The sequence below is a fragment of the Erythrolamprus reginae genome, chromosome 2, assembly GCF_031021105.1.
Source record: "Erythrolamprus reginae isolate rEryReg1 chromosome 2, rEryReg1.hap1, whole genome shotgun sequence".
Classification (NCBI taxonomy): Eukaryota; Metazoa; Chordata; class Lepidosauria; order Squamata; family Dipsadidae; genus Erythrolamprus; species Erythrolamprus reginae.
In genome coordinates, this window is record NC_091951.1 from 249,627,295 (window position 1) to 249,642,260 (window position 14,966).

Consider the following 14,966-nt stretch of genomic DNA (forward strand, 5'->3'; position numbering starts at 1 on the left):
TTATTCAGAGGGAGCAGCAATGAAAAAAGCCTGCAAAGACTTAGGGCTGGAAAAAACATTATTCAGTGAGTAGCAATGAAAAAAAGCCTGCAAGCTGGGAAGAGCCGTGAAGATTGTTAGCAACTCATTAGTGGTGAAAAAAAAAGTTTCAAAAAAGCTACATTCAGAATATAATACAACCGAATTTTCAGCCTCTTTTACCGGGTGGGGGAGAGAAAGTGCATCTTATACTCTGAAAAATACGGTATTTATGCAGGAACACTGATTTTAATGCAATTTATTACAGAACTGGAATAAAATAATTGCTTTCATTTCCACTACAGCTTTCTTTTCCAGAAATTATTAATCTGTTTAGTCCTAATGATCTTTTCCTTTCCTTGATAATATCTCATATACGGCTTCAACTTTGTATTCAGAGAAATTAAATAATTATTACAAGGGCATTTTACTTTCTGTAGCCTACAGGTAGACCTCAACTTATGACTGTTATTGAGAGCAGAATTTCTTTTGCTAAGCAAGGCAATTGTTAAATCAGTTGTGCCCAATTTTACAACATTTGGCTTCCCCCCTTGACTTTGCTTGTCAGAAACATGACCCCAGAATGCTAAAACTGTTGTAAATACATGCCAGTCATCAAATACCCAAGTTTTGATTGTGAACATGAGGATGCTGAGATGGTCATAAGTGCAAGGACTGGTTATAAGTCCCTTTTTTCAGTGCATTGTAATTTCAAATGGTTGCTAAACAAATAATGGTAAGTTGAGGTCTACCTGTTTAACTTCTTGATAAAGAGATTATCTTGTTGGCTACTTTTAAAAAACAACAACAGATGAGATGCAGTGATCAGACTTCACACACTCACTCTCTTCACACCCACACCCAGAGTCAAGATTGAACTGCTTTGCTTCTTTGAAGCCTTATCACTATTCAACTTGCCAAAGAACTGGGAAGAGAGAAGGGTAGAATAGAATGCTGAGGAGATGTGCACGGATCTCATGAGAGCCTAAAAGCTATCAAGGTCAGGACTGCAGGTGCTTGAGAAGGAGGTGGACTGTTCCTATAACAAAAGGATGTCTCATAATTGGACAATGTGTCACCCAGAGGTGGGGAGAAAGGAAAGCTACTGTTTAACTAGGCAAACATTCGCACCGGAAAATTAGAGCTGGTTTTGATTCTTCAGTACCAAAACAGTACAGTGATACCTTGTCTTACAAACTTAATTGGTTCCGGGACGAGGTTCTTAAGGTGAAAAGTTTGTAAGACGAAACAATGTTTCCCATAGGAATCAATGGAAAAGTGATTAATGCATGCAAGCCCAAAATTCACCCCTTTTGCCAGCCGAAGCACCCATTTTGCGCTGCTGGGATTGCCCTGAGGCTCCCCTCCATGATAAACCCCACCTCCGGACCTCTGTGTTTTTGCGATGCTGCGATTTCACTGAGGCTCCCCTCGTTGGGAAACCCCACCTCCGGACTCCTGCAGCATCGCAAAAACACGGAAGTCCGGAGGTGGGGTTTCCCATGGACGGGAGCCTCAGGGGAATCCCAGCAGCGCAAAAACAGGTGCTTCTCTGGCAACGGAGGTCCGGAGGCAGGGAATCCCAGTTGCGGCGGTGGGTTTGTAAGGTGAAAATAGTTTGTAAGAAGAGGCAAAAAAATCTTAAACCCTGGGTTTGTATCTCGAAAAGTTTGTATGACGAGGCGTTTGTAAGACGAGGTATCACTGTATATCCAATAAAGCTTTACTTGTGGGGATTCAAAGCTCCTGAGAGTGTTTACTTGTTTACTTGTTTTTGGATGCACCAGTCAGTTTACACACACATGCTTTATTATTATTATTATTATTATTATTATTATTATTATTATTATTATTAATTAGATTTGTATGCCGCCCCTCTCCGAAGACTCGGAGCAGCTCACAACAATACACACACATCTTTCCAAAATGTTGTGGAACTTTATATAAATAAATAATCACTTTTGTAAAAACAGACCATTCTTTAATGTAAATTTAAGTTTTGTTTACAAACAGCTAGAATAAAGATAAAGAAGCATTAACATTTGTTAAATACAGGTTCCATCAATAGCTAAATAAATAAATACTATATACAGGATCCAATTTAGGTCAGTCCCAGGACCAGAGGGTTTTCTTCTGTGCTTTCAGACTTCACCTGCATTTGTGAAATATTACATTGTGAAATATTATTATACATATTATAAAATATAGGACTGCAAATTTCCTACCTTTGCATTCTGACACGCTTCTGGAATGGAGATATTCAGTATAGGTGTTAGATGGACAATTTTTACATTCTAGCTGCCCTTCCTCATCTTGATATGATCCAATCCAGCAACTTTCACATGCATGATGTTCCAGAGAATAGTAAGTACCCAAAGGACAGTTAACTGGAATTTAATTAGATAAAATATGAATAAAATGTTGGGTATAGAACAATGATTGTTTAACATATATTCTGATCTAATTCTCAAACACACACAGTCCTACATGGGCAAAAACTATATGAGTTACTTGATTGATTGAACAGATAACTAAAATGATCGGAAAATGTGTTAAAATAAGATCGGAAAATGTGTTAAAATAGTCATAACTGCTGAAATCCAAACAGTTGTGTGCTACTGATGAAATACTTCTATGAGTGAAGGAGAAAGAAGCAATTCTTGCTTCATGTCTCTAGGCTCCATCAAAGCTATTCTGGAGGATTTATGTAATACAGTACAAGAATTTATTAATATCATAGAAAAACAGAAGAGCCATGGTGGCGCAGTGTTTAGAGTGAAGTATTGCAGGCTACTTCTGCTGATGGCCAGCTGCCTGCAATTTGGCAGTTCAAATCCCACCAGGCTCAAGGTTGACTCAGCCTTCCATCCTTCCGAGGTCAGTAAAATGAGGACCCAAATTGTTGGGGGAAATATGCTGACTTTGTAAACTGCTTAGAGGGCTGTAAAGCATTGTGAAGCAGTATATTAAATCTAAGTGCTATGCTATTGCTATGTACCCACCCCTCCCCTATCCTACTGAAGGAAGCCTTCTCCAAGAAGTAGGAAATTAATTGAAGAGCCAAAATTTTTCAAAGTGCAAATAAATAAGATAAATTAACAGCGAATGTAAGGTTTTCATTATATTATTCTTTTGATTCTTCCATGAAAGTTGACGTACGCAATAACTCCAAACTGACAGCCTTCCAAAAATAATAAATTAAATTAACTGAGATTAAAATTACCTACCGCACATTCGCCCCCGTAGAACAGAGCCCGGTTTGCAGAAGAGAAAAGCCTTTTCAACTTCTAGAGAATTGATGTCAGCTATAAGCAACTCAGAAGACAACTGAAAAGAATACATGGGATGCTTGTTGAGGGTTCTTTTCAATCTATTTGTGATCCTCTCTAGTGTTTTTAGAAGGCGCTGCTGGTTATCTGCTTCCAGAGAATCATTGCGTTTGACAGGCAGTGGTACAGTAGCTATGATTAAAAAACAATCATCTTATGCAAAAGACAGAGGCATCACAAAGTTAATTAGCATAATGCTCTTTAGAAGCATGCAGAAGAATAAAAAAAAAATCTTCAACCTTTGAAGTGTTCAACATTATTCCTATTGATGTTCTATTTACAAAACACTCAAAATATGCTCCATTTTAAAATGGTGTACTCCATATTCCTAAATAATAAAAAGACAAATGTTTCCATACCAGTGATATTAAAAATTAACTTTATTTTGTGGTCTGACATGGGCATATTTATTTTTTTGTGTCTTTTGACCCGGGAGTTTGCCACATCCATAGAATCAGATGGTAATTTAGGTCGTTGCTCTTCAGAATCTACTTCAACAAAATCATCGTAAGAGTAATACAACCGATTTATGGCACCCCAGCCACCAGGACCTTTTGGTAAGAGAGGGAGAGAGAGAGAATGAGAAATATCCCATGAGAAACAAGTAATGTTTATGAATGGTAACAAGCTGTTCAAGCACAGTTGCATTTGTTAGGAGAAGAGAAAGGGATAAGCAACAGCTACTGACTTAACAATTTGCGGGACAAGATGCAAACATGAAAGGTCAACTCCTACCCCAAAGGTTAAGCAGTGAGGTAAAGTATAAATGAATGAAATACAGACCTGTCACTGCTATTTCTAGGAAACAAAGCACAGTGAGAAGGGAATGGAGAAGTAAATGATGGAAGGAAGTGTTAATTGTTTATTCTATTTTTCCTGGTCATTTTTCTATTTTTCTTCTTCCTGACTGCTGAAAGTCACATCAATGAAAAAAAGTGACTCGTGACTGTTTTTCACAGTTATGACCTTTGTAGCGTCTCCATGATCATGTGATCAAATTTGAGCTGCTTGGCAACTTGGCTCATAATTATGACTGTTGCTCTGTCCCAGTGAAGGGCTACCAAATTTTTTACTACCACACTGTGGGCATGGCTTATGCAGGACGTCCTGCATTTTCTTTCAACATCTTTTAATGCAAATTGGGTGGAGCTCCATTTTTTCTACCCCACTGCGTCCCCCCCCCCCCGTCCGGGCAGTAGCCCACCCCTGCTCTGTCCCAAGGTCATAGGGGAGCCAGATTCACTTAACAACTGGGTTACTATCTCATCAACTGCAGTGATTCAACTAACAACTGTGCCAAGAAAGGTCATAAAATGGGACAAAACTCCCCTAACAAACATCTCACTTAACAACATAAATGTCGGCCTCAACTGTGGTCATAAGTCGAGGACTACCTCTAGTCAGAATTAGTATAGGAGACAAGCTGAATATTTCTTTCTTTGGAGTTTATAGACGGTAAAGGGAAAGTCATTTCACTTACCAATTGCAAAGCCATTTTCATAGTCGTAATTATATTCCAAGCAATGTTTCTGTGGCCGATCCTCAAACCTGCAGTCGATGTCATCAACGTCATTGCAAAATGATGGAACCTATAAACCATATAGTGATCTTTAGCACCTCACAACAACCAGTAAAAACAGAATAAAAACCATAGTTGTTCCCCCAGTGCCAGATTAACCAGGCTATTAACCTCCTGACTCAAACCCAACCTTGCCCAACACTGGAGGAGAAACCAGGTCTTCATGGCCTTCTGGAAGGGTAAAAGAGTAGGAACCTCTCAAATCTGTACAGGTAATCCTCGATTTACAACCATAATTGAGCCTAACATTTATGTTGCTCAGCGAGATAATTGTTAAGTGAATTTTGCAACTCATTTTATGACCTTACTTGCCAGAGTGGTTAAGGGAATCACTGCAGTTGTTAAGTTTCCAACTCAACACTGTCAAACTATTTAGTAAGTCTGCACTACTATTCATCTTCTCATCGTTCCCATCAGCCATCTCCTCCCACAAATGACAGTATGATTGCAAATTTGCTGCTTATATCCTTACAATGATTTGATTCTATGATTTGTTTGTTTAATAATTATTTGTATCTGGACTATCATTAAGTGTTGTACCTTATGATTCTTGACGACCTTATATTTTCTTTTATGTACACTGAGAGCATGTGCACCAAGACAAATTCCTTGTGTGTCCAATCACACTTGGCCAATAAAATTCAATTCAATTCTGTTAGTAACACATTTGTTATATGAACTTTGTTCTGAACTTCACTGACTTTGTTTGCCAGAAGGTGGAAAAGAAAATCACATAATCCCGAAAGGACCGTTGAACTTACCTGAACGGTCTTCTCGATGCACTGCAGGGAGAGTCCAACATGGGTAATTCTACAGTCTGATTGGTAGGGACTGAGTTTAATTTAAATATTAGCCAGGCACCGCCCCCTAGCCCTCCAGTCTAATATGAACGAAGGAGCAGTAATGTAAACAAACATATTTTATTGAACAATAACTTCAAATTACTGTCAACAAGAAACATAAGTAACCAAGACCCTGGTCCCAAAGCGGGAGGGTTTGGACTCTCCCTGCAGTGCATCGAGAAGACCGTTCAGGTAAGTTCAACGGTCCTTCTCCAATGCACTTGCAAGGAGAGTCCAACATGGGATATATCCAAGTTACTCATCCAAGGGAGGGAGAAGGCTGGACCAGGGGCGTCGAAAAGGAACACACCCCTTGCAAAACCCTCCTCCCAAAGGCCGCCTCCGAAGAGGCAAAGGAGTCGATCTTGTAGTGCTTAATGAACGTAGATGGAGTCGCCCACGTTGCCGCCCGGCAGATGTCCTCTAACGGGGCTTGTGTCCGCCAGGCCGAAGAAGTGGCAGCACTACGTGTAGAATGGGCCGTAATCCCTTGAGGAATAGGCGTGTTCTTGGCTGTGTACGCCTCCGATATACAGGTCCTCAGCCACCTGCTGATAGTTTGAGAGGATACCTTACGTCCCAGATTCCTGTTGGAAAAGGACACAAACAGGGCCTCGGAAACCCTAAATTCCTGGGTTCGGCGGACATATATTTTTAAGGCCCTTCTTACGTCTAGTTTGTGCCACCTCAACTCCAAGGGATGAGTTCCACGGGCACAAAAATCAGGGACTACAATGTTCTGCGACCTATGGAAGGCAGAATTAACCTTGGGCATGAAGGTCGGGTCCAAGTGTAGTACAACTTTGTTAGGATAAAATTGGCAAAGATCCGGTCTAGTTGATAACGCCGCAATCTCCGACACCCTCCTAGCAGACGTAATGGCTACTAAGAAGGCAGTCTTGATTGTCAAGAACCTTAAGGAGATGTGGCGAGCGGGCTCAAAGGGGGGACCTGTGAGGGCGTCTAAAACCAGGGTTAGAACCCACGATGGGAATCGATGCACAGTGGGGGGACTAACGTTGGTGGCCCCTTTCAGGAAATCCCTGACCCAAGGATGTCTCGCCAGGGGTCGGTAGTGATCCTTACCGAGAACTGTGGATAATGCCGCCACGTGACGCCTAAGAGTGTTAGGAGTAAGGCCCTTGTCTAGCCCCGATTGCAGGAAGGCTAAGACTACTAGAACTGACGCTCCCTGTGGGTCTAACTGTTGATGGGCGCAAAAGGTACAAAAGGCCGCCCAAGTGGCTTGATAGATTCTCCTAGTAGAGGGTCTACGGGCAGCTAGCATTGTGTCTATAACCCGGTCAGGCATGAGCTGATGTCTCAGATGGAGCCGCTCAAGTGCCAGACGGTTAGGTGCCACCACTGGGGGTCCGGATGAACTATTGACCCTTGGTGGAGGGAAATCCGATGACTGGGAATCCTCCAGTGGGGTGAGACTGACAGCTCTGTGAGGTCGGCAAACCAACTGCGTCGAGGCCAAAAGGGAGCCACCAGCAGCACCTCCGCTCTTTCCTGTATTATCTTCCGGATCACCTTCGGTATTATGATGACCGGAGGAAAGGCGTAGAGCAGACCGGGAGGCCACCTTTGGCGTAGCGCATTCACCCCTTCCGCTCCCGGGGAGGGGAAGCGAGAAAGAAACCGGGGGAGCTGAGTATTGGAACATGTGGCAAAAAGATCCATAACTGGACTCCCGAACCTCCCCACAATCTCCTGGAACAGCGAGGTGTTGAGACACCATTCCCCAGGGTCCAGAGTCTCCCGGCTTAACCAGTCTGCCCACACATTGTCCACCCCTGAAATGTGTTCCGCAGAAAGAGAAGTGAGATTGTCCTCGGCCCATGACAGCAGGGACTCGGCCTCCTGCATCAATCTCCTGGACCGTGTTCCGCCCTGTCTGTTTATGTGAGACCGTGTGGAAACATTGTCTGTCATAATCAAAACATCGTGACCCCTCACCAGGTGGGCGAATCTCCGGAGGGCTAGCAAGACCGCCCGCAGCTCCAACAGATTGATGTTGCAGTCCCTTAAATCCTCTGACCCCCAAAGGCCCTGGGCCATCTGGGAGGACGTGTGAGCCCCCCACCCCGTTAGGCTGGCGTCCGTTGTCACCATGAGAGGATCCTTCGGTAGGAAGGAAGATCCCCTCCCTAACGCCGGGGTAACCCACCATTGGAGGGACCTGCGCACTCTTGTGGGAAGGAGTACTTTCCGGTGAAGATGACTGCATTTTGTCCGCTGAAAAGGGAGCAGAAACCACTGCAGCGGACGTAGGTGGTGACGAGCCCATGGTAAAATGTCTATACAGGACACCAACGTTCCCAAAACCTTCGACAGGAAGGACAGGCGAGGATCTCGTTGTTTGTCCAGCTCCCGAAGCAGCTTTCGGATGGAGGATTGTCTCTCCTGGGACAGAAAGACCATCCCCTTGGTGGAGTCTATAGTGGTGCCCAGATGGGCTAGACGTGTGGTAGCGGTCAGGTGACTCTTTTCCCAATTTACTGAGAAACCGTGAGCCTGGAGCGTCCTGATGGTTAGACGGAGATGGCTGTCCGCTTGCTCGGTTGTCCTGGCCAGGATGACAATATCGTCGAGGTACGCCATCAGACGTACCGACCGTTGTCGCAGCCAGGCCGTGAGGACGTCCAGCAACTTCGTGAATGTTCGCGGTGCTGAAGACAGTCCGAAGGGCATAGCCCGGTATTGGAAATGATTGTCTTCCAGACTGAAACGCAGAAACTGCCGGTGGGAAGGACAAATAGGAACGTGGAGATAAGCCTCCTTGAGGTCGATTGAAGTCATCACATCGTTGAGCCGTACTGAAGCAAGAATCGACCGGAGCGAATGCATCTTGAACCTTCGGTACTTGATGTATAGGTTCAGTTGCCGAAGATTCAAGATTAGACGGACTCCCCCGGACGACTTCGGGACAAGGAACACGACAGAATAAAATCCCTTGCCTCGTTGGTCTGTGGGAACCTCCTCTATGGCTCCGATGGCTAGTAGATGCGATACTTCCTGATACAAGAGAGACCTTTTCTGGGGCTCGGAAGGGACAGGGCAGGGAAGAAATCGCTGAGGTGGGGGTCGAATGAATTCTAGTGTTAGTCCGTGAGCCACCGTCGCTGTCGCCCAGGCGTCTGTTGACGTGGACTGCCAACGGTGCGCGAAAAGCGCCAGCCTGCCTCCCAGCTGAAGAGAATCCTGAGAGTCACTTATTTTTTCGGAAGCCTCGATTGGCTCCCCTGAAAGGGCGGCGTCCTTGCGAGGATCTGTAACGGTCGTTGAAGGTCCGGTCTGACCTAAAAACCCTTGGTTGGAAGAGCCCTGGTAAAAGGGCCTCGGTGCCTGGGCAGAGGCGGAGGCGGGCTCAGGCCGAAAGGGCTGGCGCCGTTGATAAGGCGTAAACCGCCTATTTTGACCCCGATTCGACTTGGGCATCACCTTCTTTTTATCCTTGTCCTCGATTAACACCTCGTCGAGGGCTTCACCAAACAGCTTTTTACCGGTAAAGGGGGAAGATGCCAGGGACCACTTTGACTTTACGTCCGCTTGCCAGTGGCGGAGCCAGATAAGGCGGCGAGAGGCCACTGAGGAAGCCATGGCCCTGGAAGCGAACTTGGCCGCGTTTGCTGTGGCATCTGCCGAGAACTCCGTGGCCGCCAGCAGCTTGTTGAGGTCCTGTCTGAGGCGACCATCCTCCGGATTAACCCTGGATTGGATGTCTCTAATCCACAAGAGCGTGGCCCTATTAAAAAACGAGGCTGCAGAAGCGGCCCGAATAGCCCATGCCGCCATCTGATGGGTCTTCCTGACGACATTCTCAGCCCGTTTGTCCTCAGCCTTCAGGCCCTCCTGGGACTCTGAAGGTACCAGCGCATTGGAAACAAGGCTTGTGATGGGCTTGTCGACGGGTGGAAAGGCCAACATGTCCTCCATCGCCTGATCGAAGGAATAAAATTTACGGTCCAGGACTGATGGACCTTGAGCAGCCGCCGGGTTCTCCCAAGGCCGTTGAATGGTCTCTAGGAATACCTGGGAAGACGATATGCTTACAGTCTCTTGCTTCGGTAAGACAAAGAGGCGTCCAGTGGTAGGAGCTGCAGCTGTGGTCTCCGATTGGGGCCCCTCCCCTGCCTGATCAATAGTCCATTTTGCTTTGTTAAGCAAAATCTTGTACAGGGAAGGCTTGAACAAACCAGTGACCGGGGGCTGCTCTGGCGGTTGCTCATCGCCCGATAGCTCATCATCTTGGTCACTGAAGGCCTCTCCGGGGGAACCCTCCTCCTCCATGGAATCTGCCAGCGAATGTGTGGCTGGAGCTGTCCATGGATCTCTGAACCTCAACGGTGGTGGCCCCGCTGGTTGTCGTTGTTGGTGCGCCCCTGTCGTAACACACTGGGAAAACGCACTAGTAATTAGATCCTGAAGAGCAGGAGGCATGCTTTGCCAGCTATCTTGAGCGCTGCGCAGACCCGCCGCTGTAGGTGTAAATGTGGCTGACTGCGCTGGGCCAGAGGCTGAGTGAGTAGAGGCCTGAGGGGGTGGATAAATGCCAGGCCACACTGAAGGCTGTCTTGTGTAGTGGCAGGCCTCAAGAGTAGGCCCAGGGACCATTTGTGAAGGGCGCTCCGGGGACCAGTCTCTCTCAGAAGCCGAGCCTGCTACCCCTGGTGTAATCACGGGGGAGGCTGGCAAAGGGCTGGGCCCAAAGGATAAGCTGGCGAGGGAGGCCTGTTTCTGAGTCGCCTCCAGTTGTTTTTCAAGGGCCTTGATACGCCTCTCTGCCTCTCTCAGCGAGGCGCCCTGGGAAGCCTTATTTTTCTGGCTCTTCTCCTTGGGGGTACTAGGCTTAGTTAAGCCTACAGCCTCCTCCCCCGCATGGGCTGGTGTCTCTGCCATTATTAACTCTATTTTTGAACACTCACGATTCGAGATACCAGTAATCGCAAACCGCTCCGTCCAGGCACCACAGAAGCAAAAAAAGCCTCTTGCAAACGGTCGTTTTACTCTGGCCCTCACTGCGGCTGCGTGTCGCCGGGCAGAATTGAAATATTCTAGCCTCCTTAGCGTGACGTCACGCCGACTGAGGTCTGCCTAAGGCGGAACTGCCCGGTTGCCATGGCAACCTCCTGACGCCAGGAACGAGTGCCTGCGGCCCCCGGCTCCAAAAACATGGCCGCCGCACGTTACCATAGGAACGGGCGGGAAGCAACCTCGCTTTCCCGCCCGATTCCGAGTTCAAAATGGCCGACGCGTGAACCTCGGTTTTTCGTGAGGAAACGGGCCTTCCGAACGAGCCAGGGAAGTTCCGAGGGGTGCTTGCAGCTCCGGATCCTCTCACGCAGGCTCGCCACAGGGAGCAGGCTCCCCACAGCGCTAGCCGCGTCCATTGTCAACGGGCGCTACCGCGGAGGTAAAGCAACCCGGGGGCTTCATCTCAACCCACACAGAGGCTTGACAGTGGGGAGGAGAAAACAGAAGCCGCAGCTTAAAGGGTTCGCCCCACGGAGGGTAGGAACCCTATGCTGCTCACCTTGGAGCTGCCCCTAAAGTGCCTGTAAGAGAAAGGAAAGGAAAAAAGGAAACATTAACACAAGGAAAAATTTCAACTTTCTCAATTTACTACTCTAAAATACTTAAACCATGGTTTTACACCAGAGAGAAAAACTCTAAGTCCCATTACTGCGACTGAGTTTTTTAGACTGGAGGGCTAGGGGGCGGTGCCTGGCTAATATTTAAATTAAACTCAGTCCCTACCAATCAGACTGTAGAATTACCCATGTTGGACTCTCCTTGCAAGTGCATTGGAGAACATGACTGTAACTGTCATAAATATGAGTTAATTGCCAAACAGTCTGAATTTTGATAATGTGATTATTGAGATGCTGTAATGGTCTTAAGTATGAAAATGTCCATGCCACATTTTTTCAGTGCTGTTGTAACTTCCAAGGTGATTAAACGAATTCTTGTTAAGTTGAGCACTATTTAAACTTCTATATGTTAATTAAAACACAACCTTCCTGCCATTTGTCTAATTTAGATAGTCTAACTCACTTCTGAAATAGATATCCTTGTTTCGAAAGCCTTTACAAACTGCAAGGTAATAAAATAACATTTGAGTAGGAAAAAATAGTACAGTATATAATTTAAGTAACACAAATTATTACTTTCAGTAGTTCTCTATTTAAATTAGTAACAGATTATTTAACTCTGTAATCAGAGATATTGGGTATTAGTTTTTTTAATGAGTGGTCTACCAAGGATCAGGTTGGAAGGGGGAGTCCAGCCCAGACATGGCCAATCAAAGTCGTGCTGCTGAATACCCAAGGAGGCTAGTAGTGGGTATGAAATTGGGTTGCGCAATCAGCTGTTTGGCTTTTGGCAGAGGTATAGCAGAGATAGAAGAAGAAATATGCTTTCAATTAATTTTAAATCTTGAAAACAGCTTGGATAAGTTTTCTTGGAAGCATTTTTTTCAGAAGTGGCTTGCCAGTTCTTTCTTCTTATGAACTGACAGAAATGATTGGCCCAAGATCACTCAACTAACATGGTGGCTAAGGAGGACTAAAACTCAAGCGTCTCTTGTCACTGCACCAATCTGGTTTTCAGCAACGAAGGGCAAAGGTTGCTAAAAATATCCTTTCCACTTATCAAATATACTAGGCATGCCACAGTCTCTATACTATTCACACTTTTATGTTTTTGTCACATTAGGATCTTATAAGGATTTACCATTAACTCACCATTTTACCAAGTGCACTTTGAAAAACTTCCACAAAATTGTTAAGCAGGTTATTGTCATCACATCGTGTTGCTTTATACAACATTTCAAAGGATTTAAAACCGTGATTTGCCAAACGATTCACTGAAAAACAGTATATTATTGTTAGTACATTGCTACCAAAATGTATAAGCAGAATACTAAATTATGTTAACTTAAACATTATGTTAAAGTGAAAGCTATTTTTAGTTTCTTTTGCATAAAGAAAAAATGAACAAGCTAGGATGATCCCAACCACAATGTAGGCCCCAGATAATAGATATGATACAATATAAGTAGTCTTGTTTACTAACTGCTTCATTTAGTGACCATTCAATTATAATGATGATGAAAAAGTAACTTTAAGACCAATCCTTGTAATTATAATCTTTGTGGATTTGTAAAGCAAACAAAGTAAGATGATAAACATAGTTGCAGTTTCACTTAGTGACTAATTTGCTTAACAACTAAGTCACTGGTCTCAATTTTGGTTGCTAAATGAGGACTACCGATATCTTACCTATGCTACGGTGAAATCCTAACTGTGCTCAAGTGGCAAAATATGTGTTGCTTTTAAAATGTATTCAAATCAGTATGATTTTTTTCTCAGATAAATAAGCTAAATGGCAAAATATTTATTTCTATATCTGATTTGTGGACATTTCAATATCTGCTTTATAGCTGAAGATTCAGATTTACCCTGGGCCTGTTCCTGGAGATGTTGGTAAGGAGGAGATAGGACAGTTCTAGGGATGGGAGAATCCCATCAATCTTCATTTAATAACAGCCCCAAGACAGTTATTCAAATAGAAATAATTCCATCTCAGGAACTAGCAACATAAAACAAGTTAATTTAGAACTAAGTGTCACTAAAACACATGTCCTCAATTGGTATAATTCACTTTTGGGAAAGAATTGTAATGTTCACTATTTTTCTTAAAGCTGTAACACAACACCTAACAAAGACTCAAGAAAGAAAAGAAACTTAGATCCCCAAATAAAGTTTAGAGTAGTTGGCATCTCCCTACCTTCCAGGAAAATAATGATTTCTGAGATCACTTAAACATTCAAACACAGAGACATGTTACAGGCAGATGTGAATCACAAATGGCTAATGGATGGATGCCTAATAATTGTAATAATAACCAAATAAGGTAACAATGTGGATAGAAACCATCTATTTTTATGTATGTGTGTGTAATGATCCAACTCTTTATTAGTTGGATTATATTTTTTTGAGTTCTCATTATTTAACTACTAGGAGGACAAAACGTATCAGTCAATTGAAAAACATTTGAATGTTTTATGTATAGAATAGTACTCTATATAAATATTACGTCTTTAAGAAAGAATAATATATAAACCTTACAAGAACAATCAGGCCACTGATTAGAGTAAGGAGGATGCCAGATACCATCTGCATAGGCACAGTAGTAATTTTCATTGGAACCTGTTGTCAAATCATATCCCTCCATGCAAAATAATGTGCAATTAACTCCTGAGTCATTTTCAATGCATTTAAAATCACCATTCAGAGGAGTAAAGAGAATTTCACAAGGAGAACCTGAAAAATAAGATGTTTAGATTAAGGTTTGCATGATTCCTGCTCCTGCTACATAACCTATGGCCTATTAGGGTAGAATATATTTTACGGTCTGTCTAATTTATATGTCACCTCATTAAAAAAATCCACAATAAAATTATTGCTCAATTTGTACATATGGTGATATTACAACTGAGTTTTTAAACAACAAAAAACAAAATTTGGTTAAGAAACCAAAAATTTGTTGCATTGTATGTACAGAATACACTTTATTTATTTATTTTTATTTATTTATTTTGTCCAATACACAATACATATTGAAGAGAATAGACATGTAGTATTATATATAAAGAAAAGGATGGAAGAAAAGATATGTCTTAGAAGAACTTGAACGATTAAAGATAAATAAGGCAATGGGTCCAGATGGCATCCACCCCAGAGTTCTTAAAGAACTCAGATCTGTCATTGCTACCCCCCTGACTGATTTGTTTAACCAATCCCTGTTAACAGGAGATGTTCCTGAGGATTGGAGAATGGCCAGTGTTGTGCCTATCCACAAGAAGGGCAGTAGAGAAGAAACTGGTAACTACAGGCCAGTTAGCTTGACATCAGTTGTAGTTAAAATGATGGAGACTCTACTCAAAAAGAGGATAAATCAGCACCTAAAAAACAATAACTTATTGGACCCAAATCAGCATGGCTTTACTGAAGGCAAATCATGTCAGACTAATCTCATTGATTTCTTTGACTATGTCACAAAGGTGTTGGATCAAGGTGGTGCCGTGGATATTGCCTATCTGGACTTCAGCAAAGCCTTTGATACGGTTCCACATAAAGAGCTGATGGATAAATTAGTGAAGATTGGACTTAATCCCTGGATAATTCAGTG

The 14,966-nt window shown here is 43.7% G+C and overlaps 1 protein-coding gene across 1 annotated transcript in view; it reads right to left on the minus strand.

Moving 5' to 3' along the window:
* Nucleotides 1-14,966, minus strand: part of SVEP1 (sushi, von Willebrand factor type A, EGF and pentraxin domain containing 1) — a 145,319-nt gene that overhangs the window by 70,314 nt on the left and 60,039 nt on the right. The window contains exons 12-17 of the mRNA XM_070742445.1: nucleotides 13,904-14,098; nucleotides 12,518-12,639; nucleotides 4,828-4,936; nucleotides 3,707-3,898; nucleotides 3,246-3,479; nucleotides 2,244-2,405 (exon numbers count right to left, since the gene is read on the minus strand). Coding sequence (XP_070598546.1) covers nucleotides 2,244-2,405; nucleotides 3,246-3,479; nucleotides 3,707-3,898; nucleotides 4,828-4,936; nucleotides 12,518-12,639; nucleotides 13,904-14,098 — 1,014 coding nt within the window. The remainder of the gene's footprint in view (nucleotides 1-2,243; nucleotides 2,406-3,245; nucleotides 3,480-3,706; nucleotides 3,899-4,827; nucleotides 4,937-12,517; nucleotides 12,640-13,903; nucleotides 14,099-14,966) is intronic.